This window comes from Lichtheimia ornata (assembly GCF_029851405.1).
Source record: "Lichtheimia ornata isolate CBS 291.66 chromosome Unknown scaffold00012, whole genome shotgun sequence".
Lineage (NCBI taxonomy): Eukaryota > Fungi > Mucoromycota > Mucoromycetes > Mucorales > Lichtheimiaceae > Lichtheimia > Lichtheimia ornata.
In genome coordinates this window covers 190,808-214,995 of record NW_026695332.1, presented here as the reverse complement: position 1 = coordinate 214,995, position 24,188 = coordinate 190,808, and the positions used below count along the sequence as shown (strand labels likewise).

The window sequence follows — 24,188 nt, the reverse complement described above, 5'->3', positions numbered from 1 at the left end:
ACGAACCGAAATGCTGATGAGTACATCCGTTCCACCGAGAACCCATTCCTCTTTGTTAAAGCAGCAATGATATCACATCCTTCCATGCCACTGTTATTGATGTAGATTCGGTATCCAAGTTTTAATATACTTTGTTGTACTATATCGATTAAAGTGGTACTCTATTGCTTCTTCAAGTTGGCTTGATAATGCTATACGATGATAAAATGCATCAGCTGAGAATACCACTTTTACCCCTCCGCTTCAACTTACTGCAATACCAAGTCGGATGCCTTCCTCGAGACCAACCTGGGGTTCATAATCTAGGAGCTTCTTTGCCTTTGAGATATTGAAATAGCGAGAACTCATGGCTTGTTTGATACGGGATCGAGTCATGCCTTCCTTGAGTTTGCTCTTGTCAACAAACATGGCCTTGATGCTAAAAATGGTCTCGCTGATACATGCAATCACCATACTTGCATTATACGAAAGGATGATCTTGTTCTTCTTGGGCATGTGCTTGCCATACTCATACCACACCTTGGAAGCGAAATCCCAAAAGGGAACAGGTGTACCATTGGTAAGATTAAAGGCTTGACCAGCAGCAGGAGATGTAGGGTCGACGAGTTTCTCGGCTGCCAACACGTGAGCATAGGCCACATTGCCAACGTAGGTGAAATCCATCAAAGATGTGTTGTCGCCGATTTGGAAACGATGTTGTCCCTTTTCACAAACTTCAATCATGCCAGGCAACACTTGACGATCACCAGGGCCAAAGATAGCTGAGGGACGAATGGTACATGTCCTTAAACCCTTTTCACCATTGGCTGCCAATACAACCTTCTCGCACTCGATCTAGAATGGATTGTGTTATAACTATGACCCTCCTTTTTATCCATCATCCTATGTTACCTTGGATTCCGTATACACATCAATGGCCTCGGGTGGATAAGGTGTACTCTCATCAACATTGACCATAGGCTCGCCTGTAGAAATGACACTGCCAGAGCTCGTGACAACCAAGATCTGCACACCCTTTTCTTGACAAGCACGGATGATATTGCGAGTGCCCTCCACATTAATAGAAAAGTAAAGGTCGCGAGGTGGGTTTGAAGAGTTGACATGAGGAGGCGAGGCAGTATGAATAACAGCTGTTATCCCATCAAGGGCACCATACACGTCGTCGAATTTGCGTAGATCACCAACGAGATAGGTCACATCTGCATCAGGTTCGGCAGGCTTTGCGATATCAAAAACGGAAATGGTCGAGTTGTCCTTTCGAAGTCGAATCTGCTCAATGACATGACGACCGAGAAAACCGTTGCCACCAATAACCAGGTACGAGTGAGGCATGTGTGTATATGAAAAGGGAAAGGGTGTGTGATGGTTGTACGGAGCTGAATACAGCAATTGGATGCCAACAAAAAGTCCACACCGCCATTGTTGATGTGATAGTAGTAGTAGTAGTATGCAACATGTCATAGATCTTTTTCTACAATCATAAACGTATAGTATAGTTGATGGTATGCTTCATCCTAGCAATTGAATTTGATTCATGTGAATGGTGGTATCCACGTCTTTTATCAATAACAATGTAACTCTTTTACAAATGACATGCCTTCTTCTTCTTGAAAGTACATTGATGGGACAACTATCTACGTATTCTAAGACGGCTCTCAAAGACAACAATCTTCATCTCGATTATCTACGTATGGTATGCTTTCTTGAGCAAATACTAAGTATCTCGAGCGTATCAACCGTATCCATGCAACAAGCAAGCACCGTATCCATGCAACATCTACCATACCTCTTACACCCAATACCGCTTATAAAAGAATCATAAACATTTTATTAATAAAGAGTAGGTTCAAGAAAGTGGATCTACGTACATGCTGACTTGGCCAAGAAGGGTGATTACCATTTATAGTAAACGGCTGTGTGTGTTGTGTGGGTGTGGGTGGGTGGGTGCCGCACTATAGAGAGATCCGATAGCCATGGATATAGTCTTCCTCTTTCCCCCTTCCGACAGATCATCATGCCCAAGGGCAAGCATCGTTTCCAAATCATTCACCATCCATCAACAGATAAATGGATGAACACCTTTCGATAACGGATGGATTCACGGCTAACATCAACTTTTTCTATTTTACACAGTTAGCATTTCCGGCACCAAGTATCGCATGACCCTCGGTTTACCCACCGGTGCTGTCATGAACTGCGCTGATAACTCTGGCGCCAAGAATTTGTACGTCATTGCCGTCCGTAACATCAAGGGTCATTTGAACCGTTTGCCTGCTGCTGGTGCTGGTGACATGATTGTCGCCTCCGTCAAGAAGGGCAAGCCCGAATTGAGAAAGAAGGGTAAGTCCATGCCCGAACCAGAAGATAGAATGGGAATAGCTCATTGGGTTGCATATGAAAATAGTCATGCCTGCTGTCGTTGTTCGTCAACGTCGTGCCTGGCGCCGTCGCGATGGTGTCTTCCTTTACTTTGAGGATAACGCTGGTGTCATTGTCAACGTAAGTTCAACTATAACAGCAACAGCTTTTTTTACTCGATTGGATATTGACGATTGTTTATTATCATCAGCCCAAGGGTGAAATGAAGGGCTCTGCTATCACTGGTCCCGTTGCTAAGGAATGTGCTGATTTGTGGCCCCGTATTGCCTCTGCCGCTGGTACCGTCGTTTAAAAAAAAGATGCATGATAAACGATTTCTTGTTTTTCCGCGTTTGAAAGTATTCATTTTAAGGTCGTTTTATATATTCGGAAAATGTGTATGGAGGAAACAATGGACAAGGCGTGGGGTAAGGAGAGAGGAAAGGGGCATCTAATACTAAGTGATATGATGGTATGTTGCTTGGATGGGGGAGAGGATTACTTTTATCAGAAACCGGCACCAGCCATTTGCGTGTTAAAATGGACCACTTCGTGTATCATCATGGCATCAACACCGTGTCGTTCTTGAATGGAGCGATAGCGTGTATCGATATTCATTTGTCCAAAAGACACCAAGATTAAACCACTTTCCTTGATATTCTTGATTAATGAGGGCACACGCACCTACAAAGGAGAGGATATGTATTAAGGCCCTTGTTTCCAACAAAGAGCATTGTCATTGTTCTTACCAATGGTGACGCTTCACAAATAACACCCAACAAGTTGTTGCGTTTTGCAAATTTGACAGCTTCCTTGAGAGATCGTGTCCGTACATCTTGCTTTGGTTTATGCCTCACTTCGACCACTGATGCATCTTCTGATACACGCCGCTTAACACCTCGTGTCATATCATCCTTATTGAGCCCGCAATAAGTGCTAAAGAATACAGCATCTATAACACAATAAATCAGCATGCACATTCTTCACATGATGCGCCAACTCCATCCACTTACAGTTTGGTTGTTTCCAATTGATGACAGTGCAAATAGCTGGATTGAAGGACGAAAAGAATATGCTGGCACTGCTGGATCCCGTTGGCAAAGAACGCACATAATCATAGACCGCTTGCAAAATCGTATCCACAAAGACGTTCCGATCTTGGATATTGGAGAAGGTGTGGATCTCGAGTTCACGCACCGTTGGATACTTGAGCTCAAGGTGGATACCCATATTGTTTGGCAGGTGCTATAACAACCAAAAAGAACAATGAGATTGGTGATGGGCTATGAGCATAAACAACTTACCCTAAGAACATATTCCAATGATAAAAAGGATGGCTCTGATGCAGTGTTTTGTACAATCATACTATTGCCGGTGATAGGACACATTTCTTGCTGCTGCTGCTGATGATGGTCCTTTGTACATGACATGAGCTTCGTGCCAAGCTGAATGTATTGGTCAAAAGTGACATCGGACACTGCCAAATCCAATCCTTCAAAAGGTATCAACCAATTGGCAAATACAACAGGCACATTGTCTCGAGTCAATTGCACAACCACGCGTACATAGTCGCCCGCTAATGATGATGCGGTAATAAAAGATGGAATGGCAGCTGACGATGAGGCTATGTTGCTACTACTTGAAGTGACATCGGATGATTGTTGTTGTTGTGTAGGCTCGGGAGTGATTCGTGCTGTGGAACCAGAAGCTGCAGAGGCTGTTGGTGTTGTTGTTGTTGCTGTATTGGCTACCGAAGTTGAAGGCATGATGGTGTTCGTAGATTTCCAGTATGTCTCGATGCGGCCACCAATCTCAAGCTGTACACCTCGAAATGGTTTGACCACCGAATATCCATATGTCAGCTCACCTACAACCTTGAGATGGCTATCCAATAGTGGGATCGTTCGATATCCTTCCAAAATGGTGAAATCCACAGAGGAGAATGTCTCTGGCAATGCAACACCTCTTCCAAGTACTTTGGATCCAAACGTAGCAAAAATATCAAATTCAAGCAAGAAATCATCCAACTTGTCGACTTGGAAACTAAAGATTTCTCGATCATCCACGAGTGGCAGAATAACGCTGTGAGGGATCATGCCGGTGTCGGGCTTAGAAGCGATAATCAACTTGAGGGATGAGATTTGTGTATTGTCGTAAAGTCGTATAGGTGGCTGATGAAGGCTGATTTGGACTTGGTATTTGCGATCCAAATAACTGTGACCATAGATACGGAATGGGATGATGGGTGGTGGAAGAGAAAGTGATGGGATGGCGTCCAATTCATGTTCTGGTTCTTCAACATTGTCGGCCGATGGCTCGCTGAATGATTGTGTTGGTGGTCGATTCTCCAAAATGGGCTCCACTTCGCATCCAGCATCGATCAAGAGCTTGACGCAATCCATTTCACCTTCCCATGCAGCATAATACAATGCTGTCTTGCCATATTCATCCTTCACATTCACCTTGCATCCTGCCTCAATTAAAATCGATACACATTCAGCATGTCCATCGCTGGCTGCCCAGAATAACGGTGTCCATGAATTGTACTTATCGGGCACATCGAGATCATCCTTATTCTTTGCAAGCATACGGCATAATTCAACATGTCCTTGTCGTGCTGCGAGATGAAGCGGATAAAGTGATTCTGCATTCGGCAAGTTTTTGGCACCACGTTCATATAACAAGAGGGCGATATCGGTATGACCATAGTAACATGCAAGTGAAAGAGGGATGTGATCACCATCGTGGTTGGGCTCAATGTTCGCACCAGCCTTGATTAAAATGTCGACACACGTAGCATGACCATTGATGACTGCATACAAGAGCGGGCTATATCCATCATGATCGCGTGCTTCAATGTCGGCGTTTTGTGTCAATAAATAAGAAACGCAATCGCTGAACCCATTCATTGTCGCATAATGTAGAGCTGTACGTCCATATGCATCAGTCGCCAAAACATTGGCACCACGCTCCGTACATAATTCCAAGAGATCCTTTCTTCCAGCCATTGCTGCCACATGCAAGCATGATCGTTCATTGATATCATCCACATAGCCATAATCCACAAGATTCGTCCCCGTCAATAAATCAATAATCTCTCGTGGCGCTTCGGAACATGCATGCCAAAATACACGTGAAAGCCGATCCCCATCACCAGGTGAAGGATGTTGTGCAATTCGATCCAATACTTCTCGCACCAATGTTGCCTGACCACTTGATACGGCTTTGACAAGCTCAATTTCCAGATCATCAATGACATCAGCTGGTTGTGCAGGCTGTTGTTCAGGTGGTGTTGATGTTGCTGTAGGCACAGGGATACCTGCTTGGATGTTGCTGAGTTCGATACGATTCGCTGAAGCAATGTCGGCAAGCTCACACAAGAATTGAGTATTGAAACATGGCTGGATGTCGATTTGCCGTGACAAGTACAATTCCTTTGTCGTCGATTTGGATCGCTTGTCCCACTTTTTCAAGATCTTTCGGAACCCTTCATTGTTAAGCTCGACGTATTTCTAACAAGGATTGGACCAATTAATGGTTGTATCTCCCATATTGATTAAACATGCATACCTGGATCTTATTCAGCTCTTGTTCAAATTGAATGAATGCTTCTTGTATTGCGTTGAATAGTGTTGATGCATGCTTGAGACGTCGTGTATCGGTTTGCAAGACCTTCTTCTTGTCCACCAGCGTCCGTAATCGTACTTTGAGCTCGTTTTCTTTTTGCAGATAAAATGAATTGATCTACATGTGCGTGTGTGAAACACAGTAAGAGCACAAGCCTTTTTTCCCATGATGATGCCATGTGCTACACGCGAGCGCGCCATACCTTCTCCAGCTCACGTTCCAGCTTGAAAAAGAAGGCTGCCTTTTGCGACTGGAGAAGCTTGGATCGATCGTCGTCTGTTGTAATCTGCGTGCCGTATTGTTCTGGAGGTGCGTTGAGGAGAGCATTGATGAATTTCTTTAAGCCCTTGTAGTCCAAGTAATGCGCGCTCCATTCTGTGAATTGTTGACTCTGGATTTGTTTGCCAAACTGTATACGAACGAACGAGTAATAAAAAGAAGTAGAAGAACACGTGTCAGGAACCAAGCTGAGTAAAAGTATATGCGAAATACCTTCATGGGAGCCGAGCAAAAAGAAAGAGATAAAGAAAAAGACGAGGGAGAGGTGTATAAAGAAGAAACAAAAAAGAAGGGGGGGTGGAAAAGAAAGAGCTCTGGGCGTGCGTGCAGGTTTCTTTTTCCAAGTTTGACCTCTTGATTCTTTTGCCTATACCCGCCCGCACCGCGTTAGTATGTGGGTGGGGGTGTGGATGTGGCCCGCTCTGCTAAGCTAAATGGCGGTTCCCTCAGTGACTGTCTCACAAAAGCGATTCACTTCATCCAAGCAACTCGTCCACGCGAGAACATCGGTTGGCTCGGAGACATCTCGGTGTCTTTGTATTGTGCAACTCTTGATAAATGTATTACCCAGAGTGAGTGAGATCTTTTCCCTTTTCATCCTCCCCCATCATATCCCATATCATAATAAAGACGTCTGTGCATCTTGCATATCATGTGCCACTACTCCTTGTTGATGTTTACATATCCAACAAAGCGATCCCTTTTCATATCCATACATACTCCCATCACCTGTCATTCTTGACGAAAAACCTTAAATAGGCGGAGCACATGATGTCAATCCTTTGTATCATCATCGGCCGCGGTTTTTAAGACACTTTTCACACGACATGAATAAAATACAAGGTGGATGATAATAGTCATCATTTATTTTTTCGTCTTATTCGGACATAGATAGAAATACATGCATGTGTGTGCAAAGAGAAAAACAAACGGATGGTTGGTTACAATATAGCTATGTATACTTTTACAACAAGGCGAAGGCACCCACACCAGCAGCCACAAAAAGACCTGCAGTGGAGACAATGAGAGAGGAAGCACCACTTTCATCATTGGATGAAGAGCCTTCAGACTTGTCGCCGCTACCCGAGGAGCCCGAGGAGGAGTTGTCAGAGGAGTTGCTCTTGGTGGCTTCAGCGAAACCTGCAAACTTGACATTGGTTTCCATGTAAGGATAAGTGATATTCATGCAAGTGGCAACATCCACAACGTGCTTGTAAGCCTTTTGGATTTGAGGAATATAGTCAACAGCCATTTGCATGGTGGTGTTGTTGATCTCGTGTTGAAGAACAATGTTGCCACTGTTGGCAAAAGTGCCATTGGAGCCCATAGCAATAAAGTCTTCATAGTGCTTCTTGACGGTTTCAACAGGTTCGGTAACACCAGCAGCCCAATCATCAGTATCCAAGTTCCAAAGAATAGTGGTCAAGTTCAATTGAGTGGCAATCCAGCGGACACGATCATCAACATCACCAAAAGCCTATAGCGGGGGATGATGTTAGAATTCATGATGTTGTGCTATATATCACTATTGACACTTACAGGTCGCCAATGACGAGGAGTAATACCAGTTACCATCTTAATGGCTTTTTGGGTGTAATAGAGTTCGGCAAGTACTTCTTGGTTGGTCAAAGTGGTCATCAAGCCGTGACTCCATGTGTGCTGAGCAATGTGATGGCCGTCTCTAACACCGCGCATGGCGCCATAGGGCCAATTAACGACGTTGGAACCAATGTAAAACATACCTATATAAAAACACGTACATCAATACATGATTCATCGATCCATCATATAAAAGAGATTGATAAAATACGTACTGGCCTTCAAGTTGCGAGATTGAAGATAATCATAAAAGGCGTTGTGCGAGCAATTAGGACCATCGTCAAAGGTCAAGCCCCAAGTATCAGGTTCAGGGCACTCGTAAATATCAGCGTTGATGTTTTCGTGCTTGGGTTGGGTACATGTGGATGCTGACCACCAACAATCGGGATCGCTTGGATCATAGCCTTCGGTTTGGAGAGCACCATTGACGGATTTGCGAACAGGGATGTTGGGCATGCTATCCCAATTGATCGAATTGTAGAGGTTAACGAATTCTTGGCTGGTGTTCATACCATTGCTGGTAGCAATTTGCCAAGCGGTAGGCCATTCGGCTTGATTGAAAGTAAATGCAGGGGAAGCATCGTAACCAACACATGTCTTGAGTTCATCATACGAGGTAGTTTGGGTAATTTCAGGGATCTTGATATTGGTGGGATCCACGTTGCTCTTGAACGACTCCCAATACTCTGCTGCGCTTACAGCTTGGGAGGCCTGTGCAATGGCAAGGGAAAGGGCAATGGCTTTCAAATACATAGGGTAAAAGAAGGTAGGCGACGTAATGGGAAGGGGATTAGGGATTGGTTATCCTAGAGGATGTGTGAAAAGGAATGATAGTACGGCGACGAAAAGAGACAACATGTAAAACCGGGTCATTGCACACCTTTTTATTGTCACTGCTAAAGCGGAAACAAAGTTTACGTACGCATCGGCATCTACCATTAAAGCGTTTGTGCAACGTCCAACATGTAGCACAATTCACGTTTTTACCCATTTGTGAGATCGGTTGTTTTCTCCCGACACCTTTTGCACATTTACCATTTTAGAAGCATTTGTCTCTTAGTGTAGTACAAGGCAGAGAACCTGGTAAAGTAACAGAAAGGAAGGAAATAGACATTGGGATCCCGCAATGCAAATTATGGAGCAATAGGAAACACGCTATTGCCCAAACAACCTATAATAGTCAAAACTACCTTTTCAACTCCCATAAGTTTGTAGCTGATGTATCACCCATTTGCCCTGAGCGGTGAAAAAGCATCAAAATCAAGTATGGATGCCATTCCAAAGGCCTTGTATAAGCATCCTTAAGTTATCTTTGCGGGTTCGGAGTGGGCTTGGCAGCCTATTTTTGCCACATTAGAGATACAATTCTCTTTTCAATAGTGATGTGACGTACCTATTACCGCGGGTACCATGTCTCATTTGTGTCATTAGCACTACTAGATCAAGAACCAGGCACGCATCAACTGCTGCCACCAGACACCCAAAAAGTTCGAGTATACCACATTAGACCCGTGTAGATGATACGCACTTGGATACGTACATGGATTACATGTACAATTGGCTATAATACTCATAAACTCACATCCGGATGTTGACATTGATTCAACGCGCGTCGAAGAGAAAGAGGATAATGCTATTTATGGCATCGGAGAAAAGTCTAAACATGCATGCACGCTTGTTGCATGTAAGATTATCCGCATTCTATAATTTTCCATTTCTACCCTATGATACAACAATTTATACATAGCAATGATACATACGATGGTCACTCGCTCGCAGCCGAGATCCAATGTTTAATTATGAAGGTAAACATCTAGCTACAAGACCAAACGAAGATATGATTATTCGAATCTACTGCAACAATGGTGCTTGTGTCCTCTGAAACGCATACATCTCGTATAAGGCCCGATGATTTGGGGTGGGAGAGTACCTGGTACAATAAAAAGCTGTCAATCAATGTCCCATTTAGATTGCTGATAATCATACCTTCGTTGGTTGAAACATCTCTTTGCTATTATCCTCCAACGTCTTGCTAAGTTTACCATCACCGAAATTGTAGAGCCGTATTTGACCATCGTAATCACCAGCCACGATCACCTTTTGATCTATGAAAAAAGGAAAGATTAGTAAAGGTCGTTATCCTTCATGTCCTCGCTAATATCACGGGAGACGTACCATGCCGTTCGATGACTTTAAACCGCAATCCCACTTCATCCACGGATTCTGGCCACTCGAGAGAGATAGCAATATCAGCGTCCTTTTTAGTACTTGATTTGTGCTTCCAGACCAATATCTCGTAATCTTCCACACCACGTGATACTGAGGGGATGGGAAATCAAGTCAGCCTTTTTCTCCATCAACATACCCATTCCTTCCATTACATTACCTATACAGCCATCAAGCGGATGTGGATTTCCGCCGTGTTGTCCCAGGATATAAATATCATCAACGTAGCCTTCATGCCATTCGTCTCCTGCAGGGTATACAATCTTGTTCTTGACAATAGTGCCAGCACCACCGTCCACTTCCTTATCAACCAGCTTATCCAATCCAGCATCCTTCATATCGAAATGCACCAAATCACCCTCCGCACAGCCAACCATCAAGTTGCCCCTGAACGCATTGATTGCTGTTGGTACTGATAGCTTTGTCGGGATCATGAATTTGGCAAGGCACCTATTATTGGGCATGAGTATGTGAAACCTTCATTTCACCATGTTTGAACTTACGCTGAATTATTTTCTTGCTTGTTGTTGGGTGTGCCAATATCCCATAGCCTTACGGACATGTCATCGGATGCACCTTTCATATGGGATGAATACCAAATTGATGATCACTAGCAAAAGAGAGAGAGACTTACTGAATAACCATCGAGGATGTGCCTTTGAGAATTGTAGCTTGCGTATCTGCTTTCCATGGCCAAACAGATGTCGAAAGCATTGGTTTTGTAAAGCATTCACTAGCTTGATGGATCCCAATCGACCTGCTGCTGCTAATACGGTACATTTATCATCCTCATCCGCCTCATCATCGCGTAAATCCTTTGAGCCTTTCAACAATGTCCATGCTAAGCACCTGAACTCCTCGTTGGATTCGACATGGCTGTACTTTTTCACATAGCGCCCTTGTTGTACATCCAGGAACAGGATCATGTCGCCACCACATACTGCCACCACATTGGTCCCTGGTTCATATTCACATCCCCATAAATTGGCTCTCTCAGTACGTGCATCTTCTTCCACGTGACCTTGCATCATATATTGCAGCTTGAAAGGTGATTCTGAATAGTAAAAAGATGATGTCAGGGAGGCTGCTAATTAACAATGAAATGGACAACTTACTGATGATTGGAAGCACTGGATGTACTTGCTTGGTAGCTCGACTCGGGGTTTTGGTTGTGCGCTTTGTTGCGGTGGAGGGTGTGTCCTTGGTGGATGTTGTTGATGCGCGTGCTGTGGATGCTTTGGGCTTTGCAGTGCCTTTGTCAGTTGCTGTTGTTCCAGTAGCACTTGGTGTGGTTGACGCTTGTTCTTTAGGTGCTGGACGTCTCATGATTTTCGATGTGGGTCTCACAATGCCAACCTCCTGTGCTCGTACTTGCTCTTGACGACTCTTCACGGTCGAGTCATTGGCCGATTTTGACGATGGTGTGGTGGTGGACGTTGTTGCATTCGGGTTCTTTGGTGGACGACCACGTGGACGAGGTTGTGTTGGCGGTGGTGGTGTATCAACATTTGAAGTTGGCGGCGCATTAGGATTCTTTGGTGGACGACCACGAGGACGAGGTGTTGTAGTCGTTGAAGTCGTGTTGACAGTTGTCGATGTTGACAAGCGAGTCGAGGGCAATGCTGTGCTACTGTTGCTGGTCCCACCAAGACGTGCACGTTTACCCCCTGTTGCCGTGTCTGTTGGTTTGGCTTGAGCTCGTTTGCGGGTGGTGCTCTTTTCGACCATGATAGAGTTGTGGATAGAAGAGTGGAATAACAGCCGTCAGAGATTTCCAATGTACATAGTTGATGGTAGCACCAACCTTTTTATTGGTAGTCGCACCACTGTCACTTTGACCTAATAAAGCTGCAGTATATCGATATCCCATCGAAGTAATTCACGTATAATCTCTTTGAAAAGAAAGGAATTGAAAGGTACTTCTTGCTAATGGCTCAAAAAAGTTTTTGCCGCTGAATTCGCCGCATGAAAGAGACGATAACAACAACGCCGATTTACATAGACAGGAATTGATGATCATGGTTTAATAAAGTAAAAATGTATCTACAGAGGAGGAAACAACTCTTTTTCAAAGCGATGGGAAGGGTAAAAATAGGGTCTATATTATTTATGCTTTGGCAGCTGCAGAAGCAACACGAGCCTTTCTGGCACCAGCAAGGACAAGCACCCAAACGGCCCAGTCAAACAACATTTCCTTGGCCATAAACAAAAAGGCAGCGGTCAAGACACTTTGCACAATCTTGGAGCTGATACCCTTATATAATCCACCAATGCCTTCGTTAGCAATGATCTTCTTGAAACCATCCCAGATGGAGGTATAACGCTCGTCAGGGTTTTGGCTGACTTGCATACGCGACTTGACAACACTACAAGATGCCATTTCTCACTCAGTAACCCTATCCCACTAGACGATTGGTGCATTACTTACATGTAAGGGTAAGTGATACCAGTAGCGCACAACTTGCTGAAAGCACCCAACAAGAAAAAGTCAAAGTTGCTCAAAGCCTTCATCTTGGAGATCTTGTTCTTGACTTGTTCAAAGACGGTGTATTGGATAATGGGGTTGATAACGAGCACCAATGCAGCCATAACACCTGAATAGAGACCTGCGATACCCTCCTTTTGCAAGATTTGCATACCAACAGCAAAAGCATTGTCCTTTTTGCTCTTTTCAGAGTCAACGCCCTTTCTCACAGTAAGACGCGTCTATAAACCATCCTTTGTTATTCATATCGAACTTGTATTTCGTGGTCGTTGATACACTTACGTTGACGGTCCAAATAGGATGGGTAGCAAGGACAACAGCAGAACCGGCAATAGCACCAGAAAGCATGGACTCGGCAGTGGACATGGGCTTGCCCTTACCCTTTGCCTTTTCAAAAACAGCCTTGACAGCTTCATAGCAGTAATAGTAGACACCTATCATTTGATCCCAAGTCAATTTCAATCCATGCATTCATTGTTTGATTGATTGATTAACGTACCGTTGGTGACAGCAATGCCAAAGACACCCGAGCTCAAGCCACTACATGCACCTCATCTCGATTAGGGATGACGCCTTCGTATGATTATCCTGATATTATCCACTTACGCATAAAGACCCTTTGGACCTTCCTTGGCGAGAATCTTGACAAAGGCATCCAATGTGTTCTAAATTCATAACGAGATTAGTCATGCGATATCATTTCAAGAGTGGTACACAAGGACGTATTGTGCACACACACACATACCTTGTAGGCTTCCTTATCCTGGTCACTCTTTTGAACTTGAAGACGGCTGCTGATAGACACGAGAGGATAAGTCAACGCCATGGAGACGATACCACCACCGGCACCTGGTTGTCATGGAACCCGCGTTAGCAAATCAACCTTCCAGGAGTCTTTCATTAGCCCATGGCTACACGACATTACCAGAGAGAGCATGAGCAACGTTATCAGACATGGTGAATGAGTTGAATGAACAGGGGGAATTGAGAGAGTGAGAGAGAGAAAGAGTGTGGACAAGGAGGTAGCAAATCAACTGATAAGTGTTATTCAAAAGTGACGCAGTGACACATGCAAAAGCGGGGTATTGTTGTACAAGCACTGATCACCGCCTTCGGAATGGCCATTTCTGCTGACAAACAACTCTTGTTATCACGAATGTGATTTTCCTGTGGACCTCTTTTAGATTCAAAACATTAAACCTTGTCACTTGAGTTCTAGTTTGGTAATCATGTTGGCTTAAATGCAATATCAATAAACGCTTAAAAGTGGTATACAAGAGGTGTACTATTGCAATGTGAATGATCCCATAGCTCCTCTCAAGAACAAGTACATGTGAGCATTGTTGTTGTTGCACACTCACAGCTTCGGATCAATAGAATGAACCCGTGCGCGTGATCTGGCAGTTTCAATTTCATATGCCAATTATAAACTACATCCACAGATGACATCGATGCTTCCTCCTTGGATACTTTATGCTTCGAGCTATCATGTGAGGAGGAGGAGGAGGAAGGCAAGCGCTAGCAAATGCGGAGTCATGCTTCTTGCTGCCCATGTATTTTGTAGACACGCATTATGCAAGATGCTCATTGTAAAAAGAAAAAAAGTCAGTCATCATTGCCGTCTTTCCCGGATCCTTCCGCCGCATGATGGTTGTTATTGTAAGCATTAATTCCCATGCATCCAGCAAGTAGAATAAGCTTACTTCAGCAATGTCTGAAAGATGATCTCTGACTCCCACATTAACCTTTGCTTGATGCTTCGTTGTCGGAGCATGCTTATACATCATTTGTCGAAAAAGGTAATCTGATATGTACAAAAAGAATGGTATATTTGATTGTTCACCCATACCTCCAGCTACTCCTCTTTGTGAATCTATGCTTCACTTTACATTCATTATCTTAGTATTTCAAATGTGGTAAAAGTTATTATTGATGGTGTTTATATACAATGGAGCTATAAACCGGTATTATGGCTAGGCCGTTGGCAGATTATATAATGGAGGAGTGAGTATATAATATGTACTATCCCTTGCTACTTTTGCCTCTAAGCATGTTTTTGATTGCTCTCGATGCAAACACTGTGAGACCAAGTGCTGCCCAATCCTCGTCATGTAGATCTCGCAAATCGCCCACTGTCATGATATCTTGATCCTTGAGCTTTTTTATCCATGCTTGTGCTTTATCCTCGCTGCGATGTGTTGCTTCCGCACAATCTCGAACAAATACTTCAATATCAGCATCATCCGCGTAATCTAGTGGAAGGGAATCCCCTGTCAGATCTCTCAGAGACAACTATATAATATGGATTACCTTTCAAAGCAGTTGCAATCGAACCATGCTCCAGCTCATGATACTGCTCACTCTTCAGCTCCTCAAGTAGCCGCGTCATTTCTTTGCATTTCTCCTCGGCTTTCAATGCTCGTTCCTCATACTCATTGCATTCTGCTTCTTTCTCTTCAGCACGCTCTTTTTCTTGCTCCAACTCCACTTTGATGCGTTCAAGTTCCGAGCTATCACTCTCTCGTCGCCAAATGGATCGATGCACGTGGTCAGAGTCCTTGTCCCACTCTCTCAATATACGCTGGATCTCTTTGGTGATGTGCTGCTGATATCGCTTGGGAAGGATATCCTCTTCGATCTAAACCCAAATGGATGATTAGCTAATGCATGTAAGATAAAAGTTAGGTCTACATACCATCTCCTCAACTACTTCAGCAGCGGTGTCCGTTTCCTATTTTATGAAAGAAAACCCATTGATTGGCAAAAGTAGATGGATAAACCAATCCCAAGCAGGAAATACTGTACCACATTGAAATCGAATTTGACGGATCGCTTGTCCACGCCTTTAAACACGACTTGGAGGGTGAGATGCACGTTATTGCCGTCACTTGTCAACAGCATAACTTCTGGTTCGATGGCGAAGAACGTCTTTTCCAAGATCTGTTGAGCTGACATCCTTGACTTTGATTGTGAGTCCCAAAGCAAAAGTCCCATAGATCAAGAATAATCATCATACCTTTCATCCTCGGGACCCAGGCAATTCTTAATGACAGCAAGCACATCCTTATTCTTGACCTTGGATAAAGTCACTGGTTTGACACCTGACATGACTTTTTTGTATATCTGTGCCGGATTGGTACATTCGCCATAAGGATATTCACCCGAAGCCATTTCAAGCAAGCACATGCCAAATGCATAGATGTCCACTTTTTCGCTGTATCCACGTTCCTCATACATCTCAGGCGCCATAAACTCGGGTGTGCCGATCACGGTATACTTTTTACCCATTTTCATCTCAGCGGTTCCCATATCACCAATCTTGACTTCTCCATAAGCACCGTTGATGAAGATGTTGTCACATTTGATATCACGATGGATGATGGGTGGATCATGACCATGCAAGTAAACGAGACCTTTGAGGATTTGGCGTGACCAACGCTTGACAATCTTGGTATTGGGTAAGCTGAGCTTGCGTATGTATTCACGTAAAGTGCCAGATGTCATAAGTTCAGTGATGATGACCAGCTCGTTGTCGGTATGCCAAGCCTCGTGGAAAGCAATAATATTTGGATGTCGGACTGATTTCAAGATTTGAATTTCTTGTGCAATGTCCTTTGCATTGTTGGCAGACTTGTACCCATCATAGAGGAGCAAAGGTGAGTTAATTATGCCGCTGACAGTAAATTAATGCAACCTTCCTACCTGTATTGAATTCCACGCAACCTCGTATCCTTCCTCGCGATCAATTGCCTTGTACACTACCTTGTATGCTCCTTTTCCCAGCAATGTGTTGAGGCGCAAATATCGACCAGGATCGGGTGATACTTCAACCACCTTTTCGATATCAAGAGAATGGGATTGATCAATCACCTCGTTCCCAGGCTTATGGCTGCTGCTACTTGTACTCGGACGATAGGTGTCGGGAGATGTGGATGATGATGATGATGATAATGATACACGTGCTTTGCCTTGCGATGATGGTGGTGCTTCCTCGTTGTTGCCCATAGTCGTAGGACTCGCTGGTTGAATATCATCCTGTGCCAACGACGAAGCCTTCGATTCACCATGGTTGTCTTTGTTGGATTGAAAAGAAACATGCGGCTGCTGCTTCAAATCGGACATTGGAGGATCCAAGGCTTGTGAAATGGGGGGAGGGAATAGAAAAGTAGTGATCCGAGTCTCCAATTGTACACCAAATGAATGGATAAATAAACGGCACGAAGCCTTACGTATGAAGAGAATAGAAAAAGGTGGGTACGTATATATATGTATGTGTGTAGTGTTGTGTGTGTGTGTATGTGTGTGTATTTGAGACAAACAGAAATGGGATTGAGCATAGGACTAATTAACACAGCGGTCAAATTGGTCGGTGCTCAGCTGTGTGAGGTGATCACACACACACACACACACGCACACACACGATATGACAGTAGAATGCACATGCTGCATAAGCTAAAGGATTATTCATTATCGGCGATCACCCCGAGTCGAATGTATCACTTGCAAGTTCTGCCACGTTGTGTTCCACAAACCCTGATCTTGAATATGATGGTTGGGCACGTGTACACCTACTCTTGTGTTCTCAGCTCTACCCTTATCCAAGACAACCAAGGTGCCACCAACCGTCGGGCTATATCAGTGCACGACAGCTGTCGGATTCCAGACTGGAAGATGAATTGCAGCAACCCTTAATTCCCGCTCTCTTGCTCTCTCTTCTTCATTAGCCCTGTGCCTCCACATTTACAACATCCTCTTTTCCTCTCTCTCTTTCTTCCTTTCTTTTTTCATTAATATCACATACACGTCCCCCCCTTCCATTCCTTTTTATATACAACATAATGGGTGTCGTTCAATCAAAACGACGCACAAAGAATCATAATCTTGATCTATCTTCGTCACCAACACGCCCTCAACATGCCTCCTTGTTCACTGAAAGATCAGCTTCCTATACAGGGGAACCTACCAACGGCAAACGCAGCACCCACCACAGCACACTTCCTCGTCATGCTATTCGTTCCATCTCTGATGACGTCGTACTCGTTAAACGCAACAACACATTAGCTGTACGCAATAACAAAGCGCGACGTCAACTTCAACCTGAAGGCTATGTTGGCGTTGAATCCACCAGCCGCTTCTTGCCAGAAGATTGGGAAGCCCAAGATAGGGATATCTCTGTACGTTACTATTCTTCCCCATGCCAACAATATTACATGTTCTTATTTTACATCTCTCGTCACAATAGTTGCATTTTGCGCTGAAACGGCTATTGGATGGGTAATCAATGCTAATGAAAATCAATCCATTTATCCCTAATCTAACATGATTCTTCATAGCAACCTATCGCCTATTGCTATGGATCATCTTCGAAACCGAGTTTGCAATGTTGTTGACCTTGGATGTGCCAATGGTGCATGGCTTATGGTATGCGTGTGCAGCACGAACCCAAAAATTACGCCACAATTTGCTCATCATCCATACGCATGTATATAGGATATGGCTACACAGTTCCCTGATTGTAGCTTTGTTGGCATTGAATTCTCGGCACAAAGCACACTTGTCCCACAAATGCTGACACTGCCCAATGTTCGTACAGAGACTACCTTTGGTAAATTGGATCAACATTTATCATTGGAAAGCGCTAGTGTCGATTTGTGTCATATGCGTGCACAAGGCTTAGAATTTGATCAGCGAGATTGGATGCATCTACTAAGCGAAGCTTATCGGGTGCTCAAACCTGGGGGCCTCCTTCAAATAGTAGACGGCCATTTTGCCGTATGTATTTGCCGACCCACCCGTAAGATACCATCCCCATTATTAACGATCGTGTTCTTTTCTATAATCGTAGATGAAAGGAACCGTATTGATCGAATCCTTTTTTGACACTGGTAAGTTGATATCCACATCTCTCCAACACATGCATGTATTCAATTTTATAATAGTACGCACTCTCATGCAAGAGCAAGATCGTGAGTTTGATATTGCCCTCAAGTATGAGCAGCTTTTAGAGCAATCAGGATTCCAATTACTGGAGAAAAAATGCAAAACCGTACAATATGGTAAAATTCTGACACCATATACAATGTATCACCAATATGCTAACATGATGTGCATATACCATGGTAGCTGCCGATGAATCATCGAGCGAAGATTTTACCGTAGTCAGCCTACGTGCCCTTGAGAATGCCCAAGAACTACTATCAGAGCGCATGGGGCTGGATGATGAAGAATACCAACAACGCGTAGAGATGGTGTGTGCACAATGCGTTCAACGTGGTAGTGGGTTAGATTGGTACGTTTATGTTGCACGAAAGCCTTGGACGCGATGATGATACGGAGAGCCTCTCTTCGTGTTACGTATGGCATGCATCATTGCACATGAGATGTGCAGCTTTCTCATAAACAAACACATTACACAAGTCGCCAACACGCGTCATTTCCCATATTCCCCCACATCATCATATCTGAATTCATTCATCTTGCTTTAATGCTCTCTGCCCATTCAAAACCCACGCACACGCATCCCACAAACAACTATCACAAAAATGCATCCATCCACTACAACTACAACTACAACCACCAGCATTGCCCAATCCTTGTATACAGTAGACAAAAGCAGCATGGTGAATAATACAGATTGTTTCCCGTTACCCCTCCAATTTATCATTTACTTGTATCAAAGATGATGGTGTATGTTTGCATAATCCAAGGTAGTAGGCGTAGCAGTAGAAGCGATGGTTTTAATACCCCGATGGATATGGCTACAAACAATTCATGCAGTTGCTTTATCCACATGCAGCTAGCAACCACCCCTTAAGTCGGTATTTGTCGGCCTTGTGTCTCTTTCTTTGCTTTCTTCCCCGTTTCTTTTACTCGACTCTTTTGGTTCTTTTCACGATATGAGCGATTATGGCAGCACACGAAAAAATCTCAGTAAAGCAGAACAAGATTTATTACAGACACATCAACCTGGATTCGGCACACGCACAAAAACCGAAGTTGCCTTTAATCTTGTGAACGCCACCGTTGGAGCCGGTATCATTGGTCTACCATTTGCGATGGCCCATATGGGTTTCTTTCTTGGGATTGTTACCTCCATCTGGGTGGCAGTTGCTTGTCAACTTGGATTGTATATGCTTATCCTTGCTGGTAAAGAAACAGGGATATACAAATTCGCTCCCTTAGTTGAACATGTCATGGGACGCTTTGGCTTCCACATCCTCAACATGATGATCGTACTACAGGCTGGTGGTGCTTGTGTCAGCTATTTCATACGTAAGCAACGTTCAATGAAGCAACAACACAATAAGGTGTTGACCTGACGTATCATGTGTGTAGTGATTGGAGATACGCTTCCGCTTCTTTTTGATCGCTACCTTCCACAATTCCCAATTCTCAGTGATCGCACGTTTGTGGTTGCTATCATTGGTACATGTTGCGTAAGGAGAATTGAAGGTTCATTATATCCCTCTCATGTCAATCTAATTTCCCTATTAGATCTTGCCTTTACATTTGCGACGATCCATTGGTTCCCTTGCAAAATGGTCGATGATATCAGTAATGTGCTTGCCAATTGTTGTTTTTGTGATCATCTTAAGGGCACCTGCATATTACACAACACCACCTGAGTGGACATGGGTTGGCTCTGATGCATCACATGCCTTGGGTATCGTGGCATTTTCATTTGCTTGCTCGCAGGTCGCCTTCAACAACTTTTTAACGCTCAAAGATCAATCACCTTTCTCATGGTGCCAATCTACTGCTCTTGCCACGGGTATGAGTTGGACGGTATCCATCACGTTTGCCATAGTGGGTTACACATGCTTTGGTGACAACGTGCAACCCAACCTATTTATGAATTTTGATTCCAATGACGGCATGATCAATATTGGTCGCTTTCTACTTGCTATCACCATGATATTTACTATCCCGTATGTACCACACACATGCACCCAATCCTTTTGTCACAAGAGTCTCATCATAACATCATTCATCATGTAATAGGATGGGCATCTTCCCTACACGTGAAGCGATCCATAAGACGCTTGGATTTGAAACGCCTAGCAAGCAACCCAATCAATGGCAACATTATACTGTCACTTTGGTGGTATTCACAACCATTATGGTACTTGGTATGACAATCAAGTCGCTTGGCAAGGTGTATTCTCTTGCAGGTGGATTAGCCGCAAGCACATTGGCATACCTGCTTCCTGGAATCTGCTACTTGGTGACACGTTGGAAGTCCACCGATCATCCTTATTATGTAACAGTCCAATCAGCAAGAACCATAGGCAATGAGGAAAGATACCTGGTGATCCGATCCAGTGATACAATTGATAGCAATAGCGAGGTCGTAGTGGATGACACTTCCACTGCTGTGGATGAAGAATTGGAATCCATGGCATGTTCAGCAGCAAAATCCATGGAGAACCCAAAAATTGGATGCATGGATGTGGTGGGTGTGCTCCTCATTTTGTGGGGTTTCTTTGTCATGTTTGCCGCTCTCACTTAGTTACCATTTTCTTGATTTGGATGTATTAATCTCGATCCTGTACTACTGATACCCCTCCCTCCAATCCATTCTGTAATCCATTCCTTCATTCAAATACAACATTATAGAGTGTGAATTTTCTCTTTTCAGTATATTACATTAATACAAAAAGTGGGTGTGATCCATTTTTTTCTCTTTTACATTCTGCACTGTCTAAGCGTTGGACAATGACCCCTTTACTGGAAGGACTTGACGTGGTTCTCGCAAATGTCACGAAGCTTGCCTTCAAGATCCTTGGAAAGGACACCTTGGGTGCGGATCTCCTCAAGAACATCCTTGTGCTCAGATTGGATGTGGCTGATAAAGTCCTTTTCCCAGTCGACGATCTTGTTGACGGGGAGCTTATCGAGGAAACCGTTGACACCAGCAAAGACAATAGGGACCTGAACTTGGATAGCCAAGGGGTGGTATTGGGGTTGCTTGAGCAATTCAGTCAAACGAGCACCACGGTTGAGCAAGAATTGGGTGGAAGCATCCAAATCGGAACCGAATTGGGCGAAAGCAGCAACTTCACGGTATTGAGCCAAGAAAAGCTTAAGGGAACCAGCAACTTGCTTCATAGCCTTGGTTTGGGCAGCGGAACCGACACGAGAAACGGACAAACCAACGTTAATGGCAGGACGAATACCCTTGAAGAAAAGTTCGGCTTCCAAGAAAATTTGACCATCGGTAATGGAAATGACGTTGGTAGGAATGTAAGCGGACACATCACCACCTTGAGTCTCACTATGATGATATGCAACAAAGGTTGATTAATACACGTTACTTTAAATCACGTGTATTCCCCATTGATCCTGTTCTTTTCAACTTACATGATGGGCAAAGCGGTCATGGAACCATAGCCAAAGTCCTTGTTCATCTTGGCAGCACGCTCCAACAAACGGGAGTGGAGGTAGAAGACATCACCAGGGTAAGCTTCACGACCAGGGGGACGACGAAGCAAAAGGGACATTTGACGATAGGCAACAGCTTGCTTGGACAAATCATCATAGATGATCAAAGAGTGCTTGCCATTGTCACGGAACCATTCACCGAAAGCGGCACCAGAGAAAGGAGCAAGGTATTGAAGAGGAGCGGCTTCAGAAGCAGTAGCAGCAACAACGGTGGTGTACTTCATGGCATCGTGTTCTTCAAGGGTGCTGACAAGTTGGGCAACAGTGGAACGCTTTTGACCAACGGCGACGTAGATACAGTAAAGCTTCTTGGCCTCATCGGTGCCATTGTTCCAGTTCTTTTGGTTAAGAATGGCTTCAAGGGCAACAGCGGTCTTGCCGGTTTGACGATCACCAATGATCAATTCACGTTGACCACGACCAATAGGCACCATGGAGTCAACAGACTTGATACCAGTTTGCATAGGCTCGTTGACAGAGTGACGGGGCAAGATACCAGGAGCCTTGACTTGGACACGGGAGCGGCCAACAGTCTCAAGGGGACCCTTACCATCAATGGGGTTACCAAGGGCATCAACAACACGACCAAGGACACCAGGACCAACAGGGACGTCAACAATGGCACCAGTACGCTTGACAGTGTCACCTTCCTTGATCAAACGATCGTTACCGAAAACGACAATACCAACGTTGTCAGGTTCCAAGTTAAGGGCCATACCCTAAATAACGTATTATCAGTACCATCCATTCACTCATTCTATCCTCTTATTTACATACCTTAAGGCCACTGGAGAATTCAACCATTTCTTCGGCCTGGCAGTTCTTCAAACCATAGACACGGGCGATACCATCACCAATGGACAAGACACGACCAGTCTCTTGAAGGTTGGCTTCAGATTCGGCACCAAGGATGCGTTGTTCAAGAACGGAAGAGACTTCAGAGGTGGAAGCCTTAGCAGTGGCATAGCTTCTCAAAGCAACCTGAAATAAACGTTACGGGGGGTGGCATGAGCATTACTGTTTGCAAATCAAGTGTCGACGCGTTGTAAGGGGGTGGGGAATCGGTTGTTTCGAGAGCGTAATCAAAGGAAATGGATATAGTGGGGTGTACTCACAGCAGGCGAGTTCTTGGCGAAAGAAGCAAAGTTGGGGCGTGCCACACGAATAGCGTTTCTCAACATGTTGGTTGTTTTTGTCGCAAGGACTGATGAGAGGGGTGGATTGTGAAGAAGAAAAAAGCAACCACGCTTGTACAAGCGCCTGTTTGTCCACCAGTGACTGCTCAAGCCGGGGTGGTGGAAATGACCTTGCTGACTTTTTGCCCTGCCACCTTTTGGGCGTCGTGCTCATTCATGTTCACAATGAAATACCACATCATTCATATCCTTCTTCTCCTCTTTACTCCCATAGCAACAACTGAATAGAGAGATCATTAGCTATGAATGAATCAACCTATGCAACGGATACCCACTTGAAGCTCCAAAACACCTATCGACGGGTCATTGATGCAAGGATGGATTAGATATTGAGATGTTCAATCAAGCATCATAATAATAAATAGTGACTTTTGTATCACGCCTATAGCGTTACTAAGAAGCGTACGTGAGGTACTACTATGTATCTTTGGTGAGATGTAGCCCATGGATACCGAAGAAAGGCATGATCCAACCACAAAAATCGGTGATCTCGACGCTGTTGAGGATAACAACATTGGTAGTTCATAGCGTACATTCCAAGAATCATCTTTTCATTATAGCCGATCTTACAGACCACATGCACTTATGCTATGAGAGATACATTGATTATCAAGGTATATCCACCCTACTTCTTTGAATAAGCAACACGCTCTTTTAAATCTGATCTTCGTTGTTAAAAATACCCTGATGGTATTATGAGCATTGCCGGTCTATTAATAAAGCACAAAAAGATGCAAAGGAAAGCTGTATCACGCCGAATGGCAAAGATCCTTACAATGACAGCCACACGTGTCATTTTGATGTAAGCTCGAATGAGCTGTAGCCATTTGATGGTAAACACAAGCACGATTTCCTGATAAGGAGGGAAACAATGCAAGCACATTTGGATGTCCAGGGAAATGTCTACTATCATTCAATCCATATACCACATTACACGGCTGTATATGTAAAGATGTCAAGCATAAGGTGATCAAGCT

At 44.1% G+C, this 24,188-nt stretch overlaps 10 protein-coding genes across 10 annotated transcripts; 3 read left to right on the top strand and 7 right to left on the bottom strand.

The window, feature by feature from the left end:
- Nucleotides 1-161: 161 nt before the first annotated feature.
- Nucleotides 162-1,332, bottom strand: O0I10_003616 (uncharacterized protein; the record flags this gene model as incomplete). Its single annotated transcript, XM_058483684.1, has 3 exons — nucleotides 162-191; nucleotides 253-834; nucleotides 892-1,332. The coding sequence occupies 3 exons, from the start codon at nucleotides 1,330-1,332 to the stop codon at nucleotides 162-164; spliced, it is 1,053 nt and encodes a 350-aa protein (XP_058345482.1).
- An 827-nt stretch (nucleotides 1,333-2,159) lies between these two features.
- On the top strand, nucleotides 2,160-2,671 carry O0I10_003615 (60S ribosomal protein L23; the record flags this gene model as incomplete). Its single annotated transcript, XM_058483683.1, has 3 exons — nucleotides 2,160-2,340; nucleotides 2,405-2,499; nucleotides 2,570-2,671. The coding sequence occupies 3 exons, from the start codon at nucleotides 2,160-2,162 to the stop codon at nucleotides 2,669-2,671; spliced, it is 378 nt and encodes a 125-aa protein (XP_058345481.1).
- A 194-nt stretch (nucleotides 2,672-2,865) lies between these two features.
- On the bottom strand, nucleotides 2,866-6,483 carry O0I10_003614 (uncharacterized protein; the record flags this gene model as incomplete). Its single annotated transcript, XM_058483682.1, has 7 exons — nucleotides 2,866-3,042; nucleotides 3,108-3,310; nucleotides 3,372-3,603; nucleotides 3,663-5,870; nucleotides 5,929-6,102; nucleotides 6,188-6,394; nucleotides 6,478-6,483. The coding sequence occupies 7 exons, from the start codon at nucleotides 6,481-6,483 to the stop codon at nucleotides 2,866-2,868; spliced, it is 3,207 nt and encodes a 1,068-aa protein (XP_058345480.1).
- A 745-nt stretch (nucleotides 6,484-7,228) lies between these two features.
- O0I10_003613 (uncharacterized protein) lies at nucleotides 7,229-8,616 on the bottom strand (the record flags this gene model as incomplete). The annotated part of the gene is made up of 3 exons (XM_058483681.1): nucleotides 7,229-7,741; nucleotides 7,804-8,006; nucleotides 8,079-8,616. 3 exons carry the CDS (start codon nucleotides 8,614-8,616, stop codon nucleotides 7,229-7,231), a joined length of 1,254 nt encoding a protein of 417 aa, XP_058345479.1.
- A 1,060-nt stretch (nucleotides 8,617-9,676) lies between these two features.
- O0I10_003612 (uncharacterized protein) lies at nucleotides 9,677-11,817 on the bottom strand (the record flags this gene model as incomplete). The annotated part of the gene is made up of 7 exons (XM_058483680.1): nucleotides 9,677-9,793; nucleotides 9,850-9,968; nucleotides 10,039-10,182; nucleotides 10,250-10,539; nucleotides 10,593-10,665; nucleotides 10,724-11,143; nucleotides 11,205-11,817. 7 exons carry the CDS (start codon nucleotides 11,815-11,817, stop codon nucleotides 9,677-9,679), a joined length of 1,776 nt encoding a protein of 591 aa, XP_058345478.1.
- Nucleotides 11,818-12,196: 379 nt separating this feature from the next.
- Nucleotides 12,197-13,530, bottom strand: O0I10_003611 (uncharacterized protein; the record flags this gene model as incomplete). Its single annotated transcript, XM_058483679.1, has 7 exons — nucleotides 12,197-12,455; nucleotides 12,518-12,795; nucleotides 12,857-13,008; nucleotides 13,074-13,114; nucleotides 13,181-13,239; nucleotides 13,320-13,423; nucleotides 13,500-13,530. 7 exons carry the CDS (start codon nucleotides 13,528-13,530, stop codon nucleotides 12,197-12,199), a joined length of 924 nt encoding a protein of 307 aa, XP_058345477.1.
- Nucleotides 13,531-14,596: 1,066 nt separating this feature from the next.
- On the bottom strand, nucleotides 14,597-16,696 carry O0I10_003610 (uncharacterized protein; the record flags this gene model as incomplete). Its single annotated transcript, XM_058483678.1, has 6 exons — nucleotides 14,597-14,826; nucleotides 14,885-15,212; nucleotides 15,270-15,305; nucleotides 15,380-15,530; nucleotides 15,591-16,204; nucleotides 16,277-16,696. The coding sequence occupies 6 exons, from the start codon at nucleotides 16,694-16,696 to the stop codon at nucleotides 14,597-14,599; spliced, it is 1,779 nt and encodes a 592-aa protein (XP_058345476.1).
- Nucleotides 16,697-17,412: 716 nt separating this feature from the next.
- O0I10_003609 (uncharacterized protein) lies at nucleotides 17,413-18,900 on the top strand (the record flags this gene model as incomplete). The annotated part of the gene is made up of 7 exons (XM_058483677.1): nucleotides 17,413-17,748; nucleotides 17,817-17,848; nucleotides 17,908-17,995; nucleotides 18,065-18,346; nucleotides 18,420-18,459; nucleotides 18,514-18,630; nucleotides 18,698-18,900. The coding sequence occupies 7 exons, from the start codon at nucleotides 17,413-17,415 to the stop codon at nucleotides 18,898-18,900; spliced, it is 1,098 nt and encodes a 365-aa protein (XP_058345475.1).
- Nucleotides 18,901-19,470: 570 nt separating this feature from the next.
- Nucleotides 19,471-21,083, top strand: O0I10_003608 (uncharacterized protein; the record flags this gene model as incomplete). Its single annotated transcript, XM_058483676.1, has 4 exons — nucleotides 19,471-19,846; nucleotides 19,910-20,010; nucleotides 20,069-20,502; nucleotides 20,576-21,083. The coding sequence occupies 4 exons, from the start codon at nucleotides 19,471-19,473 to the stop codon at nucleotides 21,081-21,083; spliced, it is 1,419 nt and encodes a 472-aa protein (XP_058345474.1).
- A 215-nt stretch (nucleotides 21,084-21,298) lies between these two features.
- Nucleotides 21,299-23,196, bottom strand: O0I10_003607 (ATP synthase subunit alpha, mitochondrial; the record flags this gene model as incomplete). The annotated part of the gene is made up of 4 exons (XM_058483675.1): nucleotides 21,299-21,848; nucleotides 21,935-22,734; nucleotides 22,793-22,996; nucleotides 23,131-23,196. The coding sequence occupies 4 exons, from the start codon at nucleotides 23,194-23,196 to the stop codon at nucleotides 21,299-21,301; spliced, it is 1,620 nt and encodes a 539-aa protein (XP_058345473.1).
- Nucleotides 23,197-24,188: the final 992 nt, after the last annotated feature.